This window comes from Mandrillus leucophaeus, unplaced genomic scaffold (assembly GCF_000951045.1).
Source record: "Mandrillus leucophaeus isolate KB7577 unplaced genomic scaffold, Mleu.le_1.0 Scaffold142, whole genome shotgun sequence".
In the NCBI taxonomy this organism is placed as follows: Eukaryota; Metazoa; Chordata; class Mammalia; order Primates; family Cercopithecidae; genus Mandrillus; species Mandrillus leucophaeus.
In genome coordinates, this window is record NW_012101388.1 from 4,700,533 (window position 1) to 4,728,231 (window position 27,699).

Sequence of the window (27,699 nt, forward strand, 5' to 3'; positions counted from 1 at the left end):
CAGACTTCTCTCCCAGCAAAACTATATGATTCTGGTTATACATCTTAATATTTCTGCATGTCGATTTCCCAAGGAAAATCAGGCTCATCACAGGAACCAGCTGTCATCACTTCTACTGTCTTAAAAAGCGGAAACAAAAGCGGAAACACAGCTTCTCTGCTATCCTTGCCAGTGGTATAGGAGACTGCTATCATGTGTTTAGGAAAATACAGTGATAAGAAACTTAAACACTTTGTTTCTTCTGGGAAAGTGAAGAAAGGATAAAGAAGAATGAAGCCCATTTCCACCCAAAGTCTAAGCTTACCAGCAGGTGGTGCTGTGACAAAAGCAATCAAGAGAAACCAAGGCAGGCAGGTGGGGTTTCTAGGCCCCAGAGATTGGCTCTGCTACCTCTCATCAAAGCCAGTGTTCAGGAGCGGGAGCAAAGGGCAGGAAGCTTGAAGGCAGCACAGGGTGGGCAGCACGCACTGGATCCAACACCAAACAGTTTCAAGGGTCCTTGATCGGGGGCTCTTCTCCTGGCAGGGCTCACCAGAGCTCTCCCCTTTCGCTTTCATTTCTTCCTTTCTCTCCCCTCAAAAGCCCTTTCCTAATTACCTGGATTTCCAGCAGGAAGCAGGGAATAGAGCAGGCGGGGATGCCCTTCTCCTTAGCACTTACCCTGCAGACACTGTGGCTTCAGGGATCTTCAAATATTAAGGACTTTAATATTCAGAAAACACTTTCAGTTGTATAAGCAGCTCTACATATACTATTAGATGGTATCTGGATAAACAGAAATGCAAAGAAACTCCTCAGAAATAACTGAGGCAGCTCCCATGCAAGAGCATGGAGACCTATCAGTAAGTCTGTGCCACTTTGGTCACTCATCATGTGCTCGACTGAATTAGCTTTTCATCTAAATGCCCTACTTACCCCAAGCCTCCAAAGGGCAGAGTCTCACTCCATGTCTCCAAGGTGCCTTACATGTAGTATGTGCACAATGAGACCGTAAGAGACAATAAACCCAGCAGCAAGCACAACTAAACCGGAGGACTCAGGAAAAGAGCAATTCCAAGTCTCATACCCCTTTCTCCTGCAGCAGACACAGAAGTTAGGAAATGAGGCGTCCCTGCATCACAGCTTCTGGGTCCCAGGGGCTGCCCTGGCCAGAGTTGCTGTGGGGCCGATTTTAGAATCTGGAAGCGACTGCTGCCTCCGTGGACCACGCTGAGCCGGTTCTGACCGCTCTGGAAGTGAGCTGCAGTGGAAGAGATCCACATACACGGCCTGGGTCTGCTCCAGCCACGGGGACAGGTGAACCCTGCCCAGAGGTGGATTTAAGAACTGAGGAAGTCAGAGAACCAGCCCAGACCTGCAGGACCTAAGGCATTGGTGTGAAAGCTTGGAGTTGTCCACATCTGCTTCAACCCAGTGGGGCAGCCCCAGGGAGAAGGCAAGGGGCTGGCAAGTGAACCAGGGCAGGGGTCCCGAGGTGGTTCAGCTTCCAGTCTCAGCCAGAGTGCTCCGCCTGCACTGGGGAGTCAGCTCCCTTGGTCCCTGGGTCCCTACTGGGCCGAGATAAGGCAATTCTCTTCCATGGCCTCAGTGGTTTCCAAAGAGCACTGTGTGCAAGTAGCCTGACATGGAAGTGAAGTACGGCCATTATGAAGACACAGTCCACCCAGCGGCCTCCTAGAGGGGGATGCAGAGCCCACCACCGAGTCTACTACTTAAGAAATAAGAACTACCCTGTCACTGAACTAGCCAGGTCCCACCCAAGGGCGGACCTAAAGAAGGAAGCCAGGTCTACATAGGAAGGTGGTCCATGTGAAATGAAGACCAACAGCATCTTCCACACACGGTTCCCAAGTGCAGGGTGGGGGCGAGGTGAGGGCGGAGGCCCACTGTCTGTAAATGCGGTTGAGTAGTAACTGGGAATACTGGCTTTCTAAGGATACGCCGCTGCACCTACATGATTCCTGCTGGTGGTGGAGGGCAAGCCAACCAGCTCGACTGACCCTGTCCCAGTAAGAGGCAGCTTAACCCGCTTATGTGAGCTACAGGCCCCCGGAAAACTGAAAACCATCTTGGCTTCGTGAGAGTAAAGTTGTCCAGGGATCGCCTCTATCTGTACAACCTCTGTCTGTCCCCCTTCTCACATCTTCCCTAAGAAGTACCCAAACATCTTACCCTAAGTCATAAGAAGAAATAGAAAAGCTGTAAGATCAGGCCTGGCACGATGGCTCACACCTGTAATCCCAGCACTTTGGGGAGGCTGAGGTAGGCGGATCACTTGAGGTTAGGAGTATGAAATTGGCCTGGCCAACATGGTGAAACCCTATCTTTACTAAAAATATGAAAATTAGCTGGGCGTGGTGGTGTGTGCCTGTAATGCCAAGTATTCAGGAGGCTGAAGCAGGAGAATCAATTGAACCCGGAAGGCGGAGGTTGCAGTGGGCAGAGAACACCACAGCGCTACAGCCTGGGAGACAGAGTGAGACTCCATTTCAAAAAGAAAAAGAGAAAGAAAAAGAAAAAGAAAAAGGAAAAGGAAAAGAAAGAAAAGAGAAAAGAAAAGAAAAGCTATAAGATCAGCTAATTATACTGTTTACCATTCAGTTAATTTCACATTTCATTCAATGTAGGTTAACGGATGTTTTTCTCTTTAAAAAAAAATCAGAAATATCTGATAACCCCAATATTCCATCCATTCTTTCCAAACCCAAGCTAGTGTGACTGTCTCCAAGACACAGCTGGCTGCTGAGACAAAAGCAGATACTTGTAAATACTTGTAAATTTCATATTTATTATAACAAAAATTATGACATGTCCGTTTGTGCATTCTGCTTGAGTGTAACTCTGGGTATGTAAATGGCCTAATGGGGCACTATACAGCCATGCTGATTGTGGCAGCAGTAAGGAACACAGTTAAAAATTGTCTGTCAAAGTGGAGAGGCTGGGACAGGGAGGAAAACGGGTTTAGGGCCTTTGGGTGCAGGCTCTTGTGTGGTGGCCTAAGATCCACTTCCTCTGGACAGAAATGCTGCAGCTGCTCAGCCTCCTCATTCAGTGAAGTGAGGATGAGCTGGGAGGCAGGCAGGCTCCTCAGAGGGGAGGGGAAGGGGAAACGTCAGTTACTTGGGCTGTGTCCTCACGCCAAGACTACAAAACATCGTAAGCCTCACTATACAACACTGAGCTATTTACAATAGAAATTCTCAATCGCTGTTCTCTCAGAGAAAATTAGTGAATCCCAGTGACTGAAGTCACCTGACAGAGTAAAGCAACTCCTAGGAGTTAGTCTCCATATTCTACAAATGTCTATTATTTTCAAGACCAAAAAAAAAAAAAAAAAAATCCTTTTCCCCCCAAAGAAATACAGAATTACAATATTATTAAATCATTTAGCAACGGCAGCCTGCCCTGCCTTCCAAACAAACAAAACAACAAAAAGCCATTTTAAAAAATAGCACATTATCATTAACTATTTCTCTGTAATATATTAAACCTTTTGCTCTTTGTCTTTACATATCTGATATGTTAGGGGGAGAAGTTAACAAATGTAAATCATATTGGTAAAGCATCACTAGAAGAAAGTGGTGATTATTTTAAAAAATAACCCAAAGAAAGAGAACCTACAGATTAGCTGCGACGACAGGTTGGGAACAGTGTCCGGGGGAAGGACGTGGAGTAAAACCCCTGGTTTAATGTGAGCCTGAGAGACTCTTGCAACTTGGTATTTTGTGGTTAGTTTATTTGTTAAATAGCTCGGCTGGGTCATAGTGGCGTGTCGTAATAATCTGGCAGCTGGTCCAGTTGGTAGTGCCGCGGCAGCTGCGGCTGGAGCTGAGGTGGCGGTGGTGGCTGCTGCTGCTGCTGTTGCTCCTGGTGATGCTTCATGATTTCTTTGACCTCCTCTTCCAGCTCCGGGGGGATGATAAACTGATCATCGGGATCTGGCTGAGCCGGGGCAGCAAAATAGCCTCCAGGCTTTCGAAGAGGTGCATCTGTAGCCACCTCTATCATATTGTGGCTCCTTTCCTGGGGCGCAACAGAGCCATTGGCCCTCCGGCGCCCAATGGTCCCAACGGCAGAGAAGTCTGCCTTCCTGGGCAGACCCGGCTCATCCTCATTGGCGCTGATGACAATGCCCTCATCGCTGGCCTCTGCTGGCACCTGAAGCAGGTGCTGCTGTTTCTCCTTCTCCTTGGCCCGGCTGCAGTGGATGTCCACCTCCACCTCCACCCGGCTGCCATTGGTGAAGACGCCCTCGATGGGCTCCTCATCGTCACTGTCAAGGCCGTTGTCGGAGAAGGCGCTAGAGAACGTGGCGCTGGACAGCTGGCGCTGGAAGGAGTTGGACAGACAGACGGGGTGGAGCATGCAGCGCTGCTCACTGGGGTAGGCAGGGCTGTTCTCGCTTAGGGCTCCAGGCGGGGGCTCATCGGAGGCTGTGGACCCCACCTCGCTGCTCATCTCGGAAGTGGAGAGCTCACTGCTGATCTCGGAAGCCATGCCGCTGCTGGAGGACGGCACGCCCAGCCCGTCTGAGGGCCGATCCTTGATCACCATGTTCACTGAGGGAGGGAAGATGCCAGGGCTGGGTGGTGGCACGGCCCCACCGGCGCTGAGCTCGCAGCAGCAGAAGCTGTCCTCGGTGACACTGAGCTGCACCACCACAGCGCTGATGCTGTCGTGGCAGCCGTAGCTCTGGGCCAGGGTACACAGCTTCTTGGCGGCAGCCAGGGCGTCAGGAACATTGCGCACTGCCTCCACGGCCTCCTCGAGGGACAGGCTATCCCACAACCCCTTACTGCCTAGGATGAAGAACTCATCCTGGGGGGTCAGGAGCACGGACTGCACGTGGGGGCGAGGCACCACACTGGGGTGGAGGAAGGTGTAGCCCAGGATGCGCGTGGACTCAGTCACCCCGTTCACCTTGCCATCCTGGAAGAACAAGGGTTTGCAGACAGACAGTTAATACAGAGCACCTGTGGCAACTGTGCAGGTTCCCTGCGGGTCCTTCGACTGTCTCAACTGTAGGACCACAAAGAAGTGCTGTGTGGCCCACAGAGGAAAGAAGGGCTCACTCTCTAGTGAGTAGTTAATGTGCACCTGTCATCAGAAACGCCAGGTAGTAGGCCTGGGCAGGTAAGGAGCAGTAGGGACAAAAGGAAAAGATTTTGGTTATGTGTGTTACTGGGACCCCATTCACACTAGGTCACAAGTCCTGCTGTTTATCTAAAGCAAACCATCTAGCCTTACACACAGCAAGCATAGCTGGCCAGCTCCTCCTATAAAGGTGGGTTTACATCTTCCCTCCCTCAGTGAACATGGTGATCAAGGATCGGCCCTCAGACAGGCTGGGCGTAGGAAGACTCTGAGGTAGGAAGAGTCTTTCTGATAGAAACCAGTCCTGAGCAAAGATACACGAGGCAGGCATATATCAAGACAATGCTCCTGAATCTTCCATTGCTCTCCATGATCACAAGTGGCAGTAGTGTCTAAAAGTCCAGAGAGGACTTGAAAGTACTTAAGAGGTGGAGAAAACCTTGGCATGACTAGGTGGGTAAGAATGCTCCTGTCAGGAGAACAGATGCTAAAGAAGAAATGCCAATTCTTACAACTTCCTCGAACTTGATTTCCTGTTGACCAATGGAGAAGGCAAGATCTGCTGGCTTTAGTTCAGCTGTGTGCATGCTATTTAAATCAATTACCAAAGTGCCAGACCACTTGCCAATAAAAAGATTTTTTTTTCCGTGTGTACCTGCTTTGTTCTTTATTCTTCAAATTTTGAGATTCTAAGGTCCATGACATATCTCTACATGCCCTAGTTTTAACACCTCTTTCCAGGAAAGGCTTCATTACAACAAATCCCTGTCTGGGATGAGCAAGTGTTTCTTCCAGAGAACATCCATTTCCTTTCCAGTCCTACCACTTTCCTTTATTTGGGATTTGGCAAGGTGCCTGCTTGTCCTAGGGATGTCTTTCCCAGCTTCTCACACAACTTTGCCACACCACACTTATAAGCAGATAAGCATTCCTATTAGTACAATTAGTAAGATGGGCTTCAAGCACAACGTTAAACTGCCTTGATTCTACTGACATAATCTGTCCCCAAAGCATGGAATTTGGCAGAAACTGTTCTTGCTGTTCTGCCCATCCCTTTAGATTTCTCTCCATCAGAACCAATGGTTTTGTGATTCATGAGCACTGAAGCTTCCAACATGGGCTCCAGGAGTTCTGCTCCATTCGCTAATTCATCAAGGTGTCGGTCATTTGCCCTGTGCCTGAAAAAATGACATGGGCAGACAGCAGTGACCTGCAGATAAACATCTACCTTCAAGAAGTTCCCAGTCTTACACTGTTGATAAAACCCACAGAACCACGTACAGTTTGAGGTGGACTCTGGTGAAAGCTTATAGTCCAGTAGAGAAAAAAGACTGATTCCACATAGGCTTTGATGAGGGCCTTAAGAAAGAAACAGAAACACTCAAGCTACACATGGGATTCTGTGCAAATGAGTCTCTGTGAATTTGTTCTCTGTCAATTCTTGGAGCAGAGAGGATGAACATGGATGGCAGACACTGTGTTAGGGAGCAGAAGACAGTCTAATGTGGACAGAATGCACTGAATTCAACTTTAGTTCAACACTATGCCAAACACAATTGAAGGTAAATGATTTCAGCGGCCTACATGAATCATGGTTTGCACGTCAGACTTCCCTTGTTTTCCGTGCCTCGCCTCTTCCCCGCTTTTGTTTGCATTGCTTAATACTCAACAATGAGGTTTTGTTTTGTATTGTATTTTACTTCTCTACCTTGAGACACGCCCTCCAAACACACACACCACAGTCCGTGCTGTGGGGACTGCCCTGTGCATTGTGGGGTGTTGAGCGGCATTGTCTCAGCAGCGCTGTAGGATGCTCAGTGGCCTCAATCCACTGCATGCCAATCGCACTCTCCGCCCCAACTGTGATGACCAAAAATGTCTCCATATGCTGCCAAACGTCTTGTGGGGAAGCAAACTGCCCCTAGCTGAGAACTGCTCACTGTGTACTCAAATGGGACGTGAGACATGAACCAAAATAACAACGACTTACACTTATATAGACCTTCATAGTTTACAAGTCGTACCAACCTTGTAAGATAGGACAGATGCATGATTATTCCCACTTTACAGATGAGAAAACTGAGGCTTAGAGAGGTTTAAAGGTTACAGCCTGCAAGTGGCAGAGCTAAGACATGAAAACTAGTAGTGTGATGTCAGGGGTAGAGCCCTCAACCACCAAAGCAGCCCTCTGTAGAGTGGCTGCAAACATGGAATGGGATCGTGCCCACGAAGCACGCAGCACAGTGCCTGATGCAGAGAGGCAACTGACAAGCATACGTCATAACGTAAGACATTTGCTTTGTGATACTATGGGTTTGGAATTCTAATGTCGAACCAACTTCAAAAAGTGTTTTTTGAAGGCAAATGCTCCCTAGCTAGTTTCTGCTACGACCTGGTCTCCTTTCCTCTCCACCATCCTGGGGAAAAGCCCTCTTTTCTCACCTCAGTGATAATGGCCTTGTGCTGTTTAATCCTCTTCAGCTCTTCTTCACAGCTCATGATGTAAGATCTGGACAGAGGCAGTGGCTTTCCATTTCGACAGAGAACTGTTTGGCACTTGCCCACATTAGCAGAGGTCAAGGTGAAGGATCCTCCTGGGTCCACAGGGTCATGCTTGATATGACAAAGGACAGCGGCACCACCAAGCTTCTGCCCAGCAGTTCCAAGTTTCCTGGAATCCGAAGAGAGGGGGTGACACTCAAACACAGTCCATCAGTGCCAGTTCTGCAAATTCAACACGAAGACTGCACCACTGGACAGGGCCAGGAAGGAGACCTCTGGGGATTCCACTCCGCTTCCTTCATCAAAGCACACACTGCTCCGCCTCTTTGATGAAAAGAGCCCCGGAATCTGACACCACACACATCCACACAGAGAGGCTCACAACTGGGAGACAGTATCACTGTACCATTAAAAGCCACAGGTGCTGCTCTGGAAGGCAGATGCCCCTGGGCTGCTGTATACAGCCTGTTACCCTCGTCAACCACACTGCCCTATCAGCACACTCCAAAGACAGCAGGAAAATGACTTCTCTCTCTATCTGCTTCTCTAAATTCCCTCTGTCCACAGGAGAGGAACATTGAAAAAACCATGCACATAAGAGCAGGTATAAACACCCTACCCCACTGGCAGGCACACGTCAGAAAAACCTGACAACCTTCTCCCCCTTATAAGGATGTTTGTTGGTAGGAGCCTTTAAGTATTGGAGTGTTCATGTTCCTGCCCTATATAGTAAAAACTTTCTGGCCCAGTAAACTCTATTCTAGAAAACTCATAGAAAGGACATTCTAGTAATCGAATACCAAGTGCTTGTGATTTATCTTTTTAATCATGACAATTAATCCACAGACTTATCAAATATAGGAAGCACCTGCAAATTCCGGAAATCAAAAATCAAAAACCCCTCTTACAAAGCTACTTGTTCTGGCAGATTATCAAGGGAGAGAAACGGCAGAGAGGGACAAAAGACCATTATTGCTCCCATGGCCTCATGAACTCCTATGGCAAGCCCCACAAATGGTAACACCGCCCAGGCCCCTGCTGTTCCTGAGTGGCACAGGAGCAAGAAAGTTAAGAAAAACAGCCTCCTGTTTTACAAGGCCAGACCCTAAGGTACTGTCTGCTACTATCACATGTGTAAGGTAAGCAACTGGCAAGAGGAGCAATGGAAACCAGGGCTGCCTACTTGCATGCATTAGGAAATCCTGCACAAAGACCAGTTCCCCTAAGGACCCAAAGCTCACCACACAACCCATACCCTCTTAACAGATAGGGAAAATAAGAGAAACACAAAAGACCCTGGAGAAGGGCCGACAGTTTAGGCTCCTAAACTCCAACTTTCAGGTATTTGGCTCTAGACCTTTCCAAGGCAGCTCCATTTTCTCCCTTTCCTAGGCACAGTGATTCGTAAAAAGTATGGCAAGTAATCCGAGATTGGGGTTCTCAGTGTTTAATTCTTACCCAGTGCTTGAGGGTGCATAAAAAGCAGACCTCTTGGGGGTTGTGAAGGGATGTGTTTGTGCTTTGGTCTGTGTGCACATGTGTATGTGTGTGCATATGATACATGCTAGATGTTTTTCTAGAACAAAAGGGTGGTAAAACCAGGAAAGCTGATGCGCCTGCTAGTTAGAACATCCTCTGGAGTCTTACAACCCGAGGTCAGGTCCTGGCTGCACTACATACTAGCCCGTAGGCACTGTGCTTCACCTCTCTGTACATCACTTTCAGTAACATTACTCCGCTAACTGGTAACAATTTATGACACATAAGGTAAAATTTAGAACAATGACTGGTACATATTAAGGGCTTGCTGGATATTAGTCATTATTGTTCAATTGCTAATTGTACATGCTCACTGAGAATCTGAAAGTCAGAGGTGACTGTAGCAGCAAGAACCACCCCAGGCTTGCCTCCACCAAGCTCTCTGAGAGGAACCATTTGAGACGCAGGTATCACTGTAAATGCTGCTCTAAACACTCCTCCCCAGACACTTCTACCCCCTTAACAAAGCTACTTGCTCTGGCAGAGTATCAAGGGAGAGAAAGAACAGATAAGGACAAAAGACCATGACTGCTATCATGACCTCAAGTACCAGTACGCTGATCACTCCTGGGTCCCACATGAGCGAGTCTGCAGTACAATATTTATAGATAGGCAATTCCATTATCACCTAGAAAGCCATGAAGGTGATAAGAATGAACAATTCTTTGAATGAGGGAATCCTCACTCATCTAAGAGTTACAAACAATATACCACAATTTCTATAGCAACCTAAAACTCTGCTGCTGGTGGAAACTCCAGGCTATGGCCTAGGATTCTGCCAGTACCACTGTCTTGAACATTTAATAAAGGGGAAAACAAAATATAAAGAATGATTTAACTCCTGAGCTAAAATCTGACCACCTTGATTTAACAAAGGTTTGCACTACCTCAAACCAGTGATAGTATTTCATAAGGGCCAAGAAACTAGGATAGAAACGGTCCATTTCAAAGAGAGGTCTCCACACCAGAAAGTCTAAAAAGCCTCCAGAGCTCACATGATTTGGGAGGAAAAATGGCATTGCAAACAATCTGATGAAAATCTGCAATCAATAAAGGCCAGTAAGGTCCAGTTCTCAGAGAAACTAATTTCTTGTCATTGTCGGAGCCTTCCACAAAGTTATATGAACATCAGTCATCAGTATGTCTCAAACTGGAGCACCATTCCTGATGCCTGGGCAACACCAAACTTGCCTGAATGCATCTTGGTACTCATAGTCAAAACACAGAGGATAAACACTCAAAGAGCAAAAAAACATACAGCAGGTAAGCAGGAACTCTGAGTTTTACCTTTGCATGACAATGAATGTATTGACCATGTATTCTTCTTCATTTTTTGTTTTTTGCAGCTCTTCAGCCAAAATGTCACTCATGGTGCACTGGAGAAGGTAGGGCACCTCCACATTCCGGTCTCCATCAAACACACCGTAGAGGGCTTCGCGGTTGTCACAGAAGTTATTCACCGACAGGGCTGCGACACACAACCTGCAAGGCAACCACACTTCTGTGCTGAGTCCACTCATCCTCCTGCTCCAGGCCCAGCCCAGTGCTTATTTATTTCAAGATTTCCCTATCTCAGTTTTGTCTCTTTCTTCGTGACTCCAGACAGATTATGGGCAGGTAAACTGACTCCAGCTAATTTCTATCAGCAAATTTTGATTAGCAGAGAAGGATGAGCACAAATTATGCTTCACACATGCCTTCCTACGTGCTTCTCTTCTGATGAGTTTATTTTTAAATGTCAGTGACAGAAGGGGAAAAAGAGTCATGGGAAATAAGAGATTAGGAATCCGTATCTACACATTCATGCAATAAGCAGTTATTAAGGAGAATCTCCACATCCAGCCAAAATAGACAATGAAAACACTGGGAAAAATAGATGAAACCTATATGAAAAGCATGCACAAATATAGAAAAAGCCTCAAATGACTTTACAAAAGTTATTTTTATTTTTATTTTTTTGAGACAGAGTCTCCCTCTATCACCGAGGCTGGAGTGCAGTAGTGTGATCTCGGCTCACTGCAGTCTCCACTTCTAGGGTTCAAGCGATTCTCCCACCTTAGCCTCCTGAGTAGCTAGGACTACAGGAGTACGCCACCACGCCCAGCTAATTTTTGTATTTTTAGTAGAGATGGGATTTCACCATGTTGGTCACGCTGGTCTCCAACTCCTGAGCTTAAGCAATCTGCCAGCCTCAGCCTCCCAAAGTGCTGGGATTACAGGTGTGAGCCACTATGCCCAGTCTTCAAATAACTTTTTTAAAAGGCAGAAAAAACAAACAAACAAACCCCAACTGGACAGTAAGAGCACAGGTCAGTGATCCTGGAGACAGCCTGCTTCCCGCCCAGCTTTCTCCTGGGGAAGTGTCCAGGCTGCAGCACAGGGAGGAAGACCCAGGTGAAGGCTGTGGTCTGTGCATTGAGGAGATAGAGCTGGGGGCTGAAGGAGGACAGGGTGACCAGAGTCTCCAGTCAGTGTACTGGAGGAGGACAGTGGTTCCCCACACCTGTGGAAAATTTGGAGACTTTCTCCACCCCAAACTCAAAAGAATCAAACTGTTTCCAAGTAACTGTGTCCCAGAAACTGTCCAAAATGAAACAGAGAGAAAAAAAAAAGCCTGGAAAAAAAAAATAAGGCCAGGATATTAGTGAGTGGCAGGACAACTTCAAACAGCCTAATATACTACAGGGAATTGGAGTCTTCAAAAGAAGAGACAGAAAACACTTTTGAGGAGTTGATGGCTGAAAACATTTCAAATATGAAGAAAATTATAAACCTACAGATACTGCAAGCAAGAGAAACATGAAAAAGACTTAACTGAGACACATCAAAATCAAACTGCTAGAAACCAGGAACAAAGGCGGGAGGTAGAGTGGGGAAACCAGGATGTGCCCAACAGCAGGCTTCTCCCTGGAAACCTGGTAGGAGACAGTGGAGCAACACCTTGAAGGTACCAATGGAAAACAACTAGAAAACAACCTAGATTTCTAAGCCAGTACAAACAGCTATGAAAAGTTAAGGGGAAATAAAGACATTTCCAGATGCACAAATAAAACTATTTACCACCAGCAGGCTGGCACTAAAGAAATGGAAAAGGAAATCCTTAAGGTAGAAGAAAATGATCCCAGATGGAAATCCGGACCTGTTCAAAAGAATGAAGCACAACGATAATGATGAAGCACAACGATAATGACAGCCAGGTGAGTCAACAGAAACATTTCCTTATGTTTTTTTTAAAATTTTTTTTTTTGAGATGGAGTCTCACTCTGTCACCCAGGCTGGAGTGCAGTGGTGTGATCTTGGTTCACTGCAATCTCTGCCTCCCGGGTTCAAGTGATTCTCCTGCCTCAGCCTCCCGAGTAGCTGGGATTACAGGCACTCGCCACCATGCCCAGCTAATTTTTGTATTTTTTATAGAGACAGCATTTCACCACGTTGGCCAGATTGGTCTCATACTCCTGACCTCGAGTGATCCGCCCGCCTCGGCCTCTCAAAATGCTGGGATTATAGGCATGGCCACTGTGCTCAGCCTCATTTTCTTGTTTTAAAAATCACCTTAGAACAGTGATTCTCAATAGAATATTCAATAATATTCTAATAATTATTGGGAGGCAACAACAAATAATTATCTGGTTCAAAATGTTAATGGTATTAAAGTTGAGAAACATTGCTTTAGAAAATAACTAAAGTAAAAATAATAGTAATGTATTTTGGAGGTTATAACATAGATAGAAGCAGAACATACAACAACAGCATAAAGGCCAGGACAGGAGAAGAAGCACATATCTGCAAGGTTCTTATATGTGAAATGACATTACCACTACTTGAAGGTAAACAGTGGTACGTTAAAAATCATACTATAAACTCTAAACAAACCACACATGTACACACAGAGACGCATGGTAGAGTAAGAATGAATAAAGATAAAATCAAATCATAACAAATAATTCAAAAGAATGAAGAAAAAGGAAATAAAGAACAGACGGCACAAATAGAAAACAATAGTAAGGTGGAAGGTTTAAACCTAACCATATCAATAATTTCATTAAATATAAAGGCCTTAACACTACCCAAAAGACAAAAAATTCAGACTGAATAAAAAAACAAGACCTAATTATATGCTGCCTATAAGAAATCCATTTTAAATATAAGACAAATAGGTTAAAAGTAAAAGGATTTTTTTAAAGGTATACCATGCTAACATTAATCCAAAAAAAAGTTGAAATGGCTATGTTAGTATCAGACAAAGTATATTTCAGAATAAAGAATGTTACAGGAATAAAGAGAGTCATAATGATAAAGGGGTCAGTTCATCAAGAGGCTACATCATTCTAAATGTTTACATACTTAACAGAGCTTCAAGATGCATGAAGCAAAAACTGATAGAACTACAAGGAGAAACAGACAAATCCATATTCATAGCCTCTCAATCATAAACAGAATAAGTAGACAGAAAATTGGTAGGAGGCTTGAACAACAATATCAACCAACTTGAGTTAATTGGCACCACACCTGACAGCAATTTTTTTTTTTTTTTTAATGCACACAGAACTTTTACCAAGATAGGTAAGATTCTGGACAAAAAATCAAGTCCAAATAAGTTTACAAGATTCAAGTCATACAAAGCATGTTCTCCAACGATATTAGCGAAATTGCTTAGAAAGAAATTTACAACTCTAAATGCTTATATTACAGAATTAGAGGTCTCAAATCAATAATCTAAGCTTCCATTTAAAGAAACTAGAAAAAGCAGTACATAACAAACCCAAAGCAAGAAGAAAGGGAATCATAAAAATAAGAAAAGCAGTTGACTGTGATAGCTCACACCTGTAATCTCAGCACTTTGAGAGGCCAAGGCAGGAGGATCGCTTGAGGCCAGGAGTTTAAGGCCAGTCTAGGCAACAGAACAAGACTCTGTCTCAAACAACAACAACAACAACAACAACAACAACAAAAAACCCTTAAAACATATGAAATGTGGAACAGAAAAATTATAGAGAAAAATCAATAAAACAAAAAAAAATATCTAGTTCTTTGAGAATATCAATAAAATTGATAAACCAAATCAAACTGATCAGAAAAAAAGAAAACACAAATTACCAATATTAGGAATGAGAGAGGGGAGGCATATCTCTACAGATTCTACAGATTTTAAAAGCATAATAATGGGCCAGGCATGGTGGCTCATGCCTGTAATCCCAGCACTTTGGGAGGCTGAAGCAGGAGGACCATTTGAGGTCAGGAGTCCGAGAACAGCCTGGTCAATATGGTGAAACTCCGTCTCTACTAAAAATATAAAAAATTAGCTGGGCATGGTGGCACACGCCGGTAGTCCCAACTACTCAGGAGGCTGAGGCAGAAGAACTGCGTGAACCCAGAAGGGAGAGGCTGCAGTGAGCCGAGATTGTGCCACTGCACTCCAGCCTGGGTGACAGAGTGAGACTCTCAAAAAAAAAAAAAAAAAAAAAAAGCATAATGTCAATACATTCAATACATTTGAAAACTAGATAAAGCAGACAAATTCCTTGAAAGACACAAATTACCAAAGTTTGTTCAAGAAGAAGGAAGAGATAATCCTATTTAAAGAAATTGTAGGTTTAAAAAAAAATCCAGGCACAGATGGCTTCACTGGTGAATTCTTTTAAATATTTAAGAAGGATATATTACCAATTCTACACAAACTCCTCCAGAAAACTCAAGATGAGGAAACACTTCCCAACTCATTCTATGAGGCCAGCATTACCCCGATACCAAAATCAAAGACATCACAAGAGAGCTACAGACCAATATCCACCATGGAACATAGACATCCTCAACAAATTAACAGCAAATCTAACCCAGCAGCATGTAAGAAATATAATACTTCAGGCCACGCGTGGTGACTCGCGCCTGTAATCCCAGAACTTTGGGAGGCCAAGGAGGGAGGATAACTTGAGGTCGGGAGCTCGAGACCAGCCTGACCAACATGCAGAAACCCCATCTCTACTAAAAATATAACGTTAGCCGGATATAGTGGTGCATGCCTGAAATCCTAGCTACTCAGGAGGCTGAGGCAGGAGAATCGCTTGAACCTGGGAGGTGGAGGTTGCGGTGAACCGAGATCGCGCCGTTGCACTCCAGCCTGGGCAACAAGAGTGAAATCTGTCTCAAAAAAAAAGAAAAAAAAAAGATACTACACTGTGACCAAGTGAATTTACACTTGGAATGCAAAGTGTATTTAACATTTTAAAATCAATCAATGTAATTAAGCACATCAACAGACTGAAGAAGAAAAAAAAACCATACAGTCATCTCAATTGACACAGAAAAAGCCTATGACAAAATGTGTTATCTGTTTATTATAAAAACTAAGATTTCATTATAAAATCTTAGCAAACTCTGTATAGAAGAGAATTAACTTGATAAAGGGTGTCTACAAAAATACCTAGAGCTAATATTACATTTGATTGTGAATGAACAAGTTTTCACCAAAGAATGTATATGGATGATAAATAAACACATGAAAAGAGTAGGGAAATGTAAATTAAAACCACAATGAGATATTATTATTAAAATGGAAAAAACAACAGCAACCTAACAATAAAACTGGAACTCTTAAGACATTGCTGTTGGGAGTGCAAAATGATACAGGCACTTTGGAAACAGTTTGGTAGTTTGGCAGTTTCTTCCAAAGTAAATACACACTTACCATATGACCCAGCAATCCTTATCCCTAGGCATTTACCCCAGAGAAATGAAAACAAGCATTCATACAAAAACCTGTATGTAACTGTTTGCAACGTGTGGCATTTTCATTTGCAGCTGCTAAAAACTTGAAACAATCTAAACATCCTTCAAATGGTGAATGGGTAAAACAAAAACAAACCATAATATGTCCATGCAATGGAATGCTACTAGGAATAAAAAGCAATGAAAAGAAACAAACTACTGACACATGCAATAGTACAAATGAATCTCAAACATTATGTGATGGGAAAGAAGTCAGACTGAGAAGGCCATATACTATATAATTCCCTTTTATATGACATTCTGGAAAAGGCAAAATCAATGAGATAAAAAACAGATCAGGAGTTGCCAAGGACAGGAGTTGGGGAGAATAATTGACAAAAAGGGGCATGGGGTAAATTTTGGTAGGTGACGGAACTCGTCTATACCCTGTAGTGGTGGTTACACATGATGATATTCTTTCCCCAAAACTTGCAGAACTGTACATTAAAAAGGGTGAATTTTACTGAATATAGAGTATACCTTCTTACATATATAAATAAAGAGAAAAAAATTATTAAGCACCTGCTATGTATCACAGCTACATACCAGATATATAAACTTAAAAATATAATCCCTCCCTTTAAGGAGTTCAGGGATAAATAATAATAGCAATGACCATTATAATCAATAATAGTAGTAGTTAACACTTAAATAGGGTTTATTATATGGCACACATTGTTCTAAGTATGTCATACATATTAACTCACGTGATCCTCTAACAACACCATGAGAATAGGTAGTTTTTTCTTATTGCTTATTTTAGCTAAAGAGAGACTGAGAAACTGCCCATGGTCACACGGCAAGAAAGTATAGAACTCAGGTGCAAAGCCAGGCAGTCTGGCTTCTATCTCAATATTTTGAAATTCTTGCCTCTATTTATTAAGAAAAACAAGTTATCCAAAATTATAAGGCAATTAGTGGCAAAGTTAAATTTTAAAGTCATTTTATTCCGTCTTCCTTCTGTAGGCTCCCCTTGCTAGCTGGAATGAGGCAGTATGAAAGAGGAAAAAAAAAAATACAGTAATGTAGTTTTTTTTTCTTTCTTTTTTCTTAAGTACAGTGGTAATCATTCTCAGCATTTCTTTTCTGGTGAAGTTTCCTGTTTGGTTTTTAATCTAAAGAAGAGGCTAGGCTGGGAGTAGTGGCTCATATCTGTAATCCCAGCACTTTGGGAGGCTGAGGCAGGTGGATCACCTGAGGTCAGGAGTTCAAGACTGGCCTGGCCAACATGGTGAAACCGCATTTCTACAAAAAACACAAAAATTTGTCGGGCATGGTAGCGGGTGCCTGTAATCCCAGGTACTTGGGAGGTTGAGGCAAGAGAATCACTTGAACCCAGGAGGCGGAAGTTGCAGTGAGCTGAGATTGTGCCACTGCACTCCAGCCTGGGCAACAAGAGTGAAACTCCATCTCAAAAAAAAAAAAAAAAAAAAAAAAAAAAAAAAAAAGAGGCTAATTATCCAACTGTAGTTCCCTCTTAGGTTTCCCCAAAGGAGGAAGAGATGTCTACTGAGATTTGGAGAGAGGACAACCACAGTTTTCCCCTTCTTTCAAGGTATCAAGCAGCAAACTGCTTGTTTAAATGACCATTGACAACGCAAACAAAGTATAAACAAAACAAAAAACACCAAAAAAACAAACAAAAAGCTCTCGAGAAACCTTTATTGGCAAAACCAAAGGGTAAAAAAAGCAAGGGGACATAGCAAGTGAGGGCAAAGCACAGCCTGGGACTACCGGGATGCTGTCCATTTTCTATTCATTTATTTATTTATTTATTTATTTATTTATATCTTTCAATGACTCTTCATTTTTTATTTCTGGATGCAGGTGGTAGTCTGAAGGTGTGTTCACTTTAGAACAATTCAAAGGGTTGTAGTGTACTTTGCTGTCCACACATTGTACTATGTGACACAATTGTGGAAGGGGGAATTATGCCGAAAAGCCCACCCAGATCTACTTGGTTACTTGCTCCATTAAGACACATTGAGTAGATAATAGACATTAATACACAGAGATATTAAAAACTAATCTTAGATTTCACATTAGTGTTCAGAAATGAGCAGTTTCACATACCGGTGTTTGTAAGGAAGACATAAAAGATCCTTTGATCTAAAAAGTAATGATCTCCAGAAAGAAACTTTGAGTGCGCTAAAGAATACACAATTCCCCTCTGCCCCAACACAATGACATACTGTGCAAAGTCCATAGAAATCAGGGAGTAGCTGGAGCCCAGGCAGAACTAAGGCATACCTCCTCAGGTTATTCTGCCTTTTCTGAGCAAAGAGAACAGAGTTGTTAACTCTTCTCTAGAGAGCACAAGGCCAAATGACACCTTAGGGAATGGGGAAAAGATCAATGTGTCAGATCCAGAATTTGAGTTGATGCTGTTTTCTGTCCCAAAGAAAAGCAGGCAGAATGGCAGCAACAATTCCAAACCTTTTATTTTCCATGAAGAGTATTCAGCTAGTCGGTGGTTCTGAAGCCTAGACACATATTAGAATCACCTGGGGGAGATTTTGAAACATTCTGATTTAATGAGTCTAGGTTGGGAGACTTTTAAAAAATTTTCTTTACCTTACTGATTCTAATGTGTGCCCAGGGTTGAATACTAATGTTAGCTATTATTAGATCTAACTCCACTTTCTGTTCTTCCCCTACTTTCAGACTTCTGTGTTCTTATACTTCAGCTCATTAAATTATGACCATTCTAATTTATAGGATTCTTTACCTGTCTAGGTACTAATTATTAGCACCTCTTCATATAATACAAGCAAGCCTGAAAAGCCTGGTTACATTTTTCAGGAAAAATCAACATCTGTATCTAAGAGAGGGGAGGGTGGGGAAAATGGAAAAGAAAAAGATATTAAGATGGGCAAGTTCTGGTCGCAAGACAAGCAGATGACATTAGAGGCAATGGACATCAAACTCCTGCCAATCTAATTTAGATTGTAAAAATAGCTCCATAGTCAATAACATGAGTGATCTTAAATATGCACAATTAAGCTACTTCTCCTTTAATACTATCTCTGTTTTGCTTGGTAAACAAGCGTCAGAGAAAGATAAAGGGGCTTTTCAAAGGAGCAGGGATGCATTTCAATACCTAGGCCTTTTCCAAACACTGGAGTCTTACACAGATATAATGTGTCAGTTACCTTGTATCCTAGCAACGACTCCTACTAAGGGAGACTATGTGATTCCAAACAGGGCCTTCCCTTAATGTTCAAACATCAGTCATGAGGGAGCCTCACTCTGGGGAAACTTGGAATACTCAAAGAAATTTTACATGAGAAAAGTGGGTGCTACAGCACTGAGTTTCTTTCTACCCAACTAAAGGAGTGAGACAGGCAGGAGGCAGTCCTTCCTCTGAAGTTTCATCTGACTTACTTGTTTTTTACCCCCGAAGCTTCAGTGTAACCATGACTCCAAACAGCTGGGGCTCCAGAAGCGTCTCCTGTAGAAGGCTGATCAATCTTGAAACAGCGGATATTACTAACAAGAGAAACAAGGAGGGAACAGGAATCATTAAAACCAAATGTGTGCAAATTGCTATCTTTATCCGAGAAATAAAAAAAATACCTGTTAAGCACTCTGTACTTACCATTTCTTACTGTGTTTAATGTGTCTGAAATACTTATCAGCAACAAGAACGAGCTACTCATTGTAATGAAAACGAAGGGGCATACATACAGAGCATGAAAATTACTTTTAATGAGCATCATAAAGCAGCTATTAGAGACTTTCACACATTCTACATTAGATGACTGCTCTCTCCTGGGAATGACAAGGACAGCTCTCAGCCTTGGCATGAGAAAACAAAACTTAAGTATTAGGATGGGTGTATTCTTACACCATGAATACTCAGAAAGAACAACAACAAAACACCTAAGCCACAATTATAATGCATTTAGATGATGTGAGATAATTCTGCAATATTCATCTCCAAATCCAATTTCTGTCCATATAACCCCTCCAAATACTATCACGGACTTGCAGTTCCCTGGAGCTTCCAATACTCTCCTCATGGGTATAGCCAAGTATGCTAAGACTAATATCATAAAATAAAACATATACATAAAATTACAAAGTAAATGAGGAGTATTTAATAAATTACAAGTTAACTGTATGTATTTAAACTGGGAGATTTCTTACCTCACCTCAGCCCTCATATGCCATAATTGATCCAACAGGACCCAAGACAGAAACACTAAAGGGATAAATTCTCAAATAGCGTTTCTTAAAAATCAGCCTCGCCGGGTGCGGCGGCTCATGCCTGTAATCCCAGCACTTTGGGAGGCCAAGGTGGGCGGATCACCTGAGGTCACGAGTTCCAGATCAGCCTGACCAACATGGAGAAACCCCGTCTCTACTAAAAACACAAAAAATTGGCCGGGCATGGTGGTGCATGCGTGTAATTCCAGCTATGCAGGAGGCTGAGGCAGGAGAATCACTTGAACTCGGGAGGTGGAGGTTGTGGTGAGCCAAGATTGTGCCACTGCACTCCAGCCTGGGCAACAAGAGCGAAACTCTGTCTCAAAATAAAAAATAAAAATAAAATAAATAAAAATCAGCCTCTAGAAAGCATTCTGTGCCCCTAAACAGGAAGTCATTAACAGATGTAAACTAGTCTGTTAAAAGGCTGGCTACCACAAGGTGAAATAAGTCCTCTTACTGGTAAATTGCCACTAAGTTTCCCCCTCATTATTATTTAAACAAGAGAAAAAGTATACATACTATCTGTTGAAAACTGAAGCAACACCTACATAGTTTTGGTCATAACCACAAGAATTAAAATTATCTGTTGGTACTCATTACTCCCAAATCTAACAAATACTATATACCTTTCCTAAGAACCAGTTAAAGCTTTAAAAAGTAAACCAATATCTACCTAGTATTCCCTTTGAATCTAGAAATAACTGGTGGCAATTTTTCTGAAATTTAAAAATATATGGTTAAAGAAAAGTTTCTACTCTCAATTACTAGCAAACATTTACTTTCCATCTTATCCTGAAAAACATAAATCTAGTGTCAATAGAAAATTCCCAAATCAAGTTAATACCTTGTTTTACAATAAGCCTAGAGCTAAATCTTTTTTTCAAAGTTTTCAATTCTATAAATAAAAGAGGCATTAACAAAAAAAAAGGACAGTTCTCCATTATTTGCTCTCCATATGACCTGGTACTCAATTTTAACCATCTAAAATAGTACGCAATACAATAGGTTTCTTAAGACATATCCTAAGGCTCTTAGATACCATCCTGAAGTCTTGGGAAAAGTGAAGGCTCATTTTTAAAGGCATTTATAATTTTTACAGAACACAAAGTCTTCAGAGAAATAATTCAATTTCCCAACCTGATTATTAAAGGGGAAAAAAAAAATAACTCTTAACTGCCCCCTCTCCCCAGCACACAAATAATTCTTTCTAGTGAAGCAGCAATTTCTCTTCTCTGTCTAGCTGAACACAGTGCGGCTGAGCAGTTATCCGAAGTGAACTGAATGCTGACTCTTGTATATCGTTGTTTTTTGAGATGGAGTTTTGCTCTTGTTGCCCAGGCTGGAGTGCAATAGCGTAACACGGCTCACTGCAACCTCCACCTCCCAGGTTCAAGTGACTCTCCTGCCTCAGCCTCCCGAGTAGCTGGGATTACAGGCATGCGCCACCTTGTCTGCCAATTTTTTTGTATTTAGTAGAGACAGGGTTTCATCATGTTGGTCAGGCTGGTCTCAAACTCCTGACCTCAGGTGATTTACCCACCTCAGCCTCCCAAAGTGCTGGGATTACAGGCGTGAGCCACTGTGCCCGGCCATCTTGTATATCTTTAAATGAGTCAGAGAGAATTCTGTGAACCACAGCTCAATCTCACAGAAGAGTCCTCATATGCACCTACCCGGCTCACATAAAACAAATAAACCAACCCTCTAAAAGTGCAAATAATATACGGAAAATCTTCCAAGTCATTAAGAATACACAGCCTTCCAGATGTTAAACGGAAGGTAACATTTTAAGAATATTACCATTTTTTGCTACAGGACACTTTGGTCTGAGTACGTGAATATTTTAAAAAGCTTGACACAGTACAGCAACTGCTTTTAAGAAGAGTGTAATACCAAATTACAGTCCTTCAGCAGCACCAGTTCGAGGGGGAAAATGTTATTCAAGTATTTTATTTTGTATTTACTTGATATACTAATAAGTTTGAACACATTTTCATGTAACTATTTGTACTGTTTCTGTTAAATGTTAATGTCCTTTGTTTATTTTCTGTTTGAGTACTTTTCTTATAAGTACTTATCTTATAAGAACACTTTATAGTAAGCATATTAAAGCTTTTTTCATATTTTTCTTCCCAGTTTGTCATTTGCCATTTATATTTATTGAGTTTCTGAAATAGGAAATAGACATTTAACACTTTAATGTATAAAAAGTATATTTACATGTAAACATATGCAATGTAAACATTGAAACCAATCTACATGTACTGATTTCTTTTCTTGCCACTTACTCCCCTCATTTCTTGGCCTAAAAAGTCTTTTTCTAACTTGTGAAGATATTCACATGATTCCTTATTACTTTTGAAAATCATTTAATTTTACAGATTCAACTATTTCAGCTGGATTTTGGTGTGATATAAGAATGTAACTTTAATTTTCCTCTAAGTGGCTACTTCCATTTATTAACACATTTTGGTGCAATTATTTTTCAATTTTATTTGTAAAGAATGCTCAAAAATGTCTGTATCCTACATGTAAAAAATACTCAAAAGCTATCTGTTTAAAGATGACCTATTTTGATAATCCATTATTTTCTTGAATTTAAAAGGCACCTTAAAGATCATGTAGGCCATTTTTTTTCCCATAGGTCTGGACAGATGGAGGGGTTTAGGCCAAGGTTTCATACACGTGATCAACAACGGAGAGAACCTCGTTCTCTACGCCTTCCTCAGGACACTCAGGCAGTGTTTTTCAACTATGCATCAAAATTAATTTTCTCATCAAGTACTTAAAATGCCAACAAATTAGGCACTAATTAGGCCAATTCTATCCAGGAATCACTTTAAGTGCTTTTCAAACTTTGGTTTGCACTACAGCCTAGGATAGTATTAATGGACCATTCACCAAAAATCTACTGTTTTTTACTGATTTTCTTAAAATAATGGGAAATGACTTTCAACAACAAATATTCCAACATTGAATAAACATATATTGCATGCATAATGACTAATGTATGACAATGTTTAAAACTACTACTGATCTGATATGCCCCAAAAAATTCTGAAAATTCAGAAAAGTTTAAAGAAGAAAATAAACACTACCCATAATACTATTATCCAGAGAATAACACCACTTTAACTTTTGTTATATATCCTTTCAGGCATTTTCTAGGTGTGTGTATGCATACACATGTACATATACCCAATGCACACAAATTTATATTGCAAAAATTGAATTATACTATAAAACTTCTTTGTTAATTTTATTAATATTTTCACTTAATATACTGTAAAGATCTTTTGAGTTAGCGATATAGCTCTAAATAATTTTAAATGGCTTTGTAATACTCATTTGTGGAACATTATTTAATTCTTAATAGACTATTTAGAGTTCTATGATGAACATTCTTATTAAGATATCTTTCCTACTGCAGACCTTTAAGGTTTTACATAGAAAATTCCAACCACTAATTCTTTATCAATATCAAGAATGAAACAGCATCAATGAACTCTTTCCCATACCGTGAAGATCTAACTGCTGGTAGGATCTACCTATTCCACATCCTCCGTCTTATTTTAAAAAACCTGGATTTCAGTGCCACACTGTTAGTTTTCCCTATATCTCTTTTAAAATCCTTCCTTAACATTTGCATTAACTGTCACAACCACGTTATCAGTGACTACTTAGATTTAAGTTACATCTTGGTTGTTCATTGCTTCCCTGCATCTTGTATATCCTGTTATGTGTGTTAACACAGCTAACAAGTCAATGATGCTTCATGTTTTGTTTCCCATTTTCACTGAGATATGAAGCCCACTGCCAGTGGACAATGATGGGGATACAGTGCTTTACAGAATACTTACTTCAGTAGTTCCAGGGTTTTGTGATCAAGGACAAGGCGAGGGTTTCCGGTCAGGTCTAGCTCCTGCAGTTTGGGAGGCAGGTTTTCTGGTAATGTGACTTCGCTTAGCTCATTACAGCTCAGATCCACACACTGAAAAAGGAACAAGTGCAAACAAGAAAGCGATGGTCTAGAGAAGTTCTTCATGGAGTTCTATACTCCTACCCTTTGCATGCAAATCCGTCTGATCATTCATTATAATATACTAGACAAATGTGGAAACGGAGGCTTATCTGTTACTTTGCCATAAACATTTAAAATAGATTTTGCTAAATGCAAAAAAAAAATTTTTTTAATTTTCTTTGAATAACAGAAAATCCATGTTCTTTATTCTTCTCATATTTTCCACTTACGTTTATCTCCACGTTTAAAATCAAGCATTAACTAAAAAATCCTAATAGATTTTCTTATTGCTCACAAAATCTCCACGCCATGAGAACTACAGCTCAAACATTAACATGAACTTTAAAGGAATTTCTTAAAACAAAACTAAAAACAAAGAAGGCTGGGTACAGAGGCTCACGCCTGTAATCCCAGCACTTTGGGAGGCCGAGTAGGGTGGATCACTTGAGGTCAGGAGTTTGAGACCAGCCTGGCCAACATGGTGAAACCCCATCTCTACTAAAAATACAAAAATTAGCCAGGTGGTGGCACACGCCTGTAATCCCATCTATTCAAGGTGGTTGACACATGAGAATCGCTTGAATCCAGGAGGTGCGCAGGGCACAGTGGCTCATGCCTGTAATCCCAGCACTTTGGGAGGCCAAGGCAGGCAGATTACCTGAGATCAGGAGTTCGAGATCAGCCTGGGCAACACGGTGAAACCCATCTCCACTAAAAATACAAAATTAGCCGGGCGTGGTGGCATGCCTGTAATCCCAGCTACTCGGGAGGCTGAGGCAGGAGAATCACTTGAACCTGGGAGGCGGAGGATGCAGTGAGCTGAGATCACGCCATTGCACTCCAGCCTGGGCAACAACGGTAAATCGCCATCTCACCAAAAAAAAAAAAAAAAAAAGAATCCGGGAGGTGCAGGTTGCAGTGACCAGAGACTGTGCCACTGCACTCCAGCCTGGGAGACATAGCAAGACCCTGTCTCAAAAAAACACAACAGAAAACAAACAAAAACAAAAAAACAAGCAAAGAAAAGAACATGTAAAATGAGGAAAAGGCAGGTAACACACACTCAAAATGAGAAGATATTTCAAAAGAAGCTGAATAAGAAATTGGCAAAAGCTACACGAGCAGGTAAACCTGCCTAATCTGTGTCAAAAAAAGGGGCTGAGTCAAGTATGGATCCTACCCTCAAGGCATCAACATCTGGACTCTCCAACAGGTCCTGCCTAATTTAACTTGAAAGAAAAATCACAAAAAGGTCATGGTGATTACAACAAAAATCAGGTTTTACCTGTAAGTGGAAATGATACCTCCTTTCTCACAAAACTGATGTAAAGCTTAAATAAGGTGTACTGTAAAAAGCGGGGCTGCCCTTGTGTTCAGGGAGCAGGGAACCTAGGTGGAGAAGGCTCACCGTACGCAAGAGAAATGGAATGGTCAGCGCTCTAGATATGAGAATGCAGAACCTATAGGTTCAATAGTATGGGGTGGAGAGCATTCAATTATCTGGCTGAATTAGTACTTTATTGTAAGTTTCAAAAGTGCTTACAGAAATGATCAAAAGAGGAATTGTTTTGTCTCTTCAGTTCTTTAAAAAAAGGGAGGAGGGAGATTATACTCAAGAACTTCAGGATCTTAAAAGTAGACAAAATCTTCCTTTTATTTGGAAAAATTCTCAAAGAACTTAAACCTAGTATGGATTGGGGAAGGGTAGAGATTGGGTAAAATGAAAATCTGTATTTTTGGATAAATATATTTTCATTAGACTTCAAACAACACAATGCTTTCACACAAAATATTTCATACTGTTGCTTCCAAATAATAGCAATAAAAAATTGTATTGCCATTGTAAATAATCATATTTTATTATGAGAGCATTATAACCATATTATCCATAAAAAGCTGAGCAAAAAGAAAAGCTCAGAAAACATATCCTTAAATCTACCACCCTAACACAACCAGGGTTAGCATTCTGTTTTTGTTTTTTTTTTTAGCATTCTGTTTTTTTTTCTTATAGCCTTATTCATATATAATTTTTAAAAGCCTTAAAAATCTCAAACGTAGGTGCAATTTCATTACATTTCACTTACTCTTCTATCGCTCTACTGCAACCATTTTCCCCACCTTTATTCCCATCTGCTATGGTCTGAATGTTTGTTCCCCAAATTTTCATCATATGCTGAAACTTAATCCCCAACGTGACAGTATTAAGAAGTGAGACCTTTGGGAGCGGATTAGGTCATAAGGGCTTTGCCCTCATGAATGGCATTGGTGGCCTCATAAAACAGACCCAGTGAGCTTGTTCACTCTTTCCACCAGACAAGCATACATGGAAGGAACTATCTATGAGAAATGGGGCCTCATCAGACCAAATCTGCTGGCACTCTCATCTTGGACTTCCCAGCCTCTGGAACTGTGAGCAAGAAATTTCTGTTGTTAATAAGTTATCCAGTCTAAGGCATGTTGTTATAGCAGCCTGAATGCCCTAACATACTACCACCTTTCATAGCCCCATACTACTTCTAGTAGATGTACATTAATTTACTTAACCTCAATATTAATATTAGAGAAAACGGTCATCTTTTTTGCTTTTTTTTTTTTCTTTTTCAATTATAAATAATGGTTACATCAACAGTCAACCAGAGTTTAATGAAAAACTGACACCCGATAATTCTGGTTAATAATGGGACATGCTACCAACATAGTCAGTACACATCAGCAACGCAGGACAACAAATGGGGATATATACAATCTACTGAACACTGATGGGACAGGAAATAAAGAGCTAATAAGTGTGAGTAATTTAGGATGCAAGTAGTTGACAGAGACAAATTCAGAGTCAGAAAATGCCTTTGGTCAAGGATTAAAGGCATTCTGCAGCAATACTGAATTTTATGAAATTGGTAAAAATTTGTTCTACAGATATAAAATAGCTCATTCTCTAAATTATCAAATTATGAAATGAGTTCAGTAGGGTAACTAATTACTTATGAAGATAATGCTGGAGGCTGTAACGCAGACCTTCTTAGAGATGATGTTCCTGTGCCTCCCCTCTGCCCAGGACTGTCTGCTCCCCAAGGCTCCGTGACAGTCTTTGATTGACTGCAGCCGGTTGTTTTCCATCGAGCTCCACCACCCTGGACTGACCTGCGTCCCATTTCCCCTGGAAGGCTCCGGCTACACCGGAAATTTGCTTTTGGTCTTGCTTCCCTCGATGCACTCCTCGTATGCTGTCAGCCTCGTATGCTGTCAGGTTGGTTTCTCAGTGTGGTTTACTCCACCTGCTCACATTCCAGCTTCAGTCTGTCAGCCTGCTCCCAGGTGTCCTTCAACCCGACACCAAACTCCTCAGAATGTCCAACAAGGCATCCCCAACTTTGCACACTGGCTTCCTCACACTCCATGTTCCACCCATGCCAGAGTGCCTGCACCTCGTGCATGTGACATGCTTTCATCTGTCTGTGACTTTACACATGCTTCTCTCTGTGCTTGGAACCCTTTTCTTCATGCTTTTCTTGCTTTTTATCTGGTGCAATATGCCTGATTCCTCTTTTTTTTTTTTTTTTTTTTTG

At 41.7% G+C, this 27,699-nt stretch overlaps 1 protein-coding gene across 1 annotated transcript in view; it reads right to left on the minus strand.

Moving 5' to 3' along the window:
- Positions 1 to 2,768: 2,768 nt before the first annotated feature.
- The window catches only part of LOC105535166 (PH domain leucine-rich repeat-containing protein phosphatase 1), a gene marked incomplete at its 5' end in the record, with an annotated part of 48,035 nt that continues 23,104 nt past the window's right edge, over positions 2,769 to 27,699 (minus strand). Inside the window, 5 exons of the mRNA XM_011974173.1 lie at positions 2,769 to 4,929; positions 7,537 to 7,765; positions 10,423 to 10,617; positions 19,285 to 19,389; positions 23,973 to 24,103. Coding sequence (XP_011829563.1) covers positions 3,760 to 4,929; positions 7,537 to 7,765; positions 10,423 to 10,617; positions 19,285 to 19,389; positions 23,973 to 24,103 — 1,830 coding nt within the window. The remainder of the gene's footprint in view (positions 4,930 to 7,536; positions 7,766 to 10,422; positions 10,618 to 19,284; positions 19,390 to 23,972; positions 24,104 to 27,699) is intronic.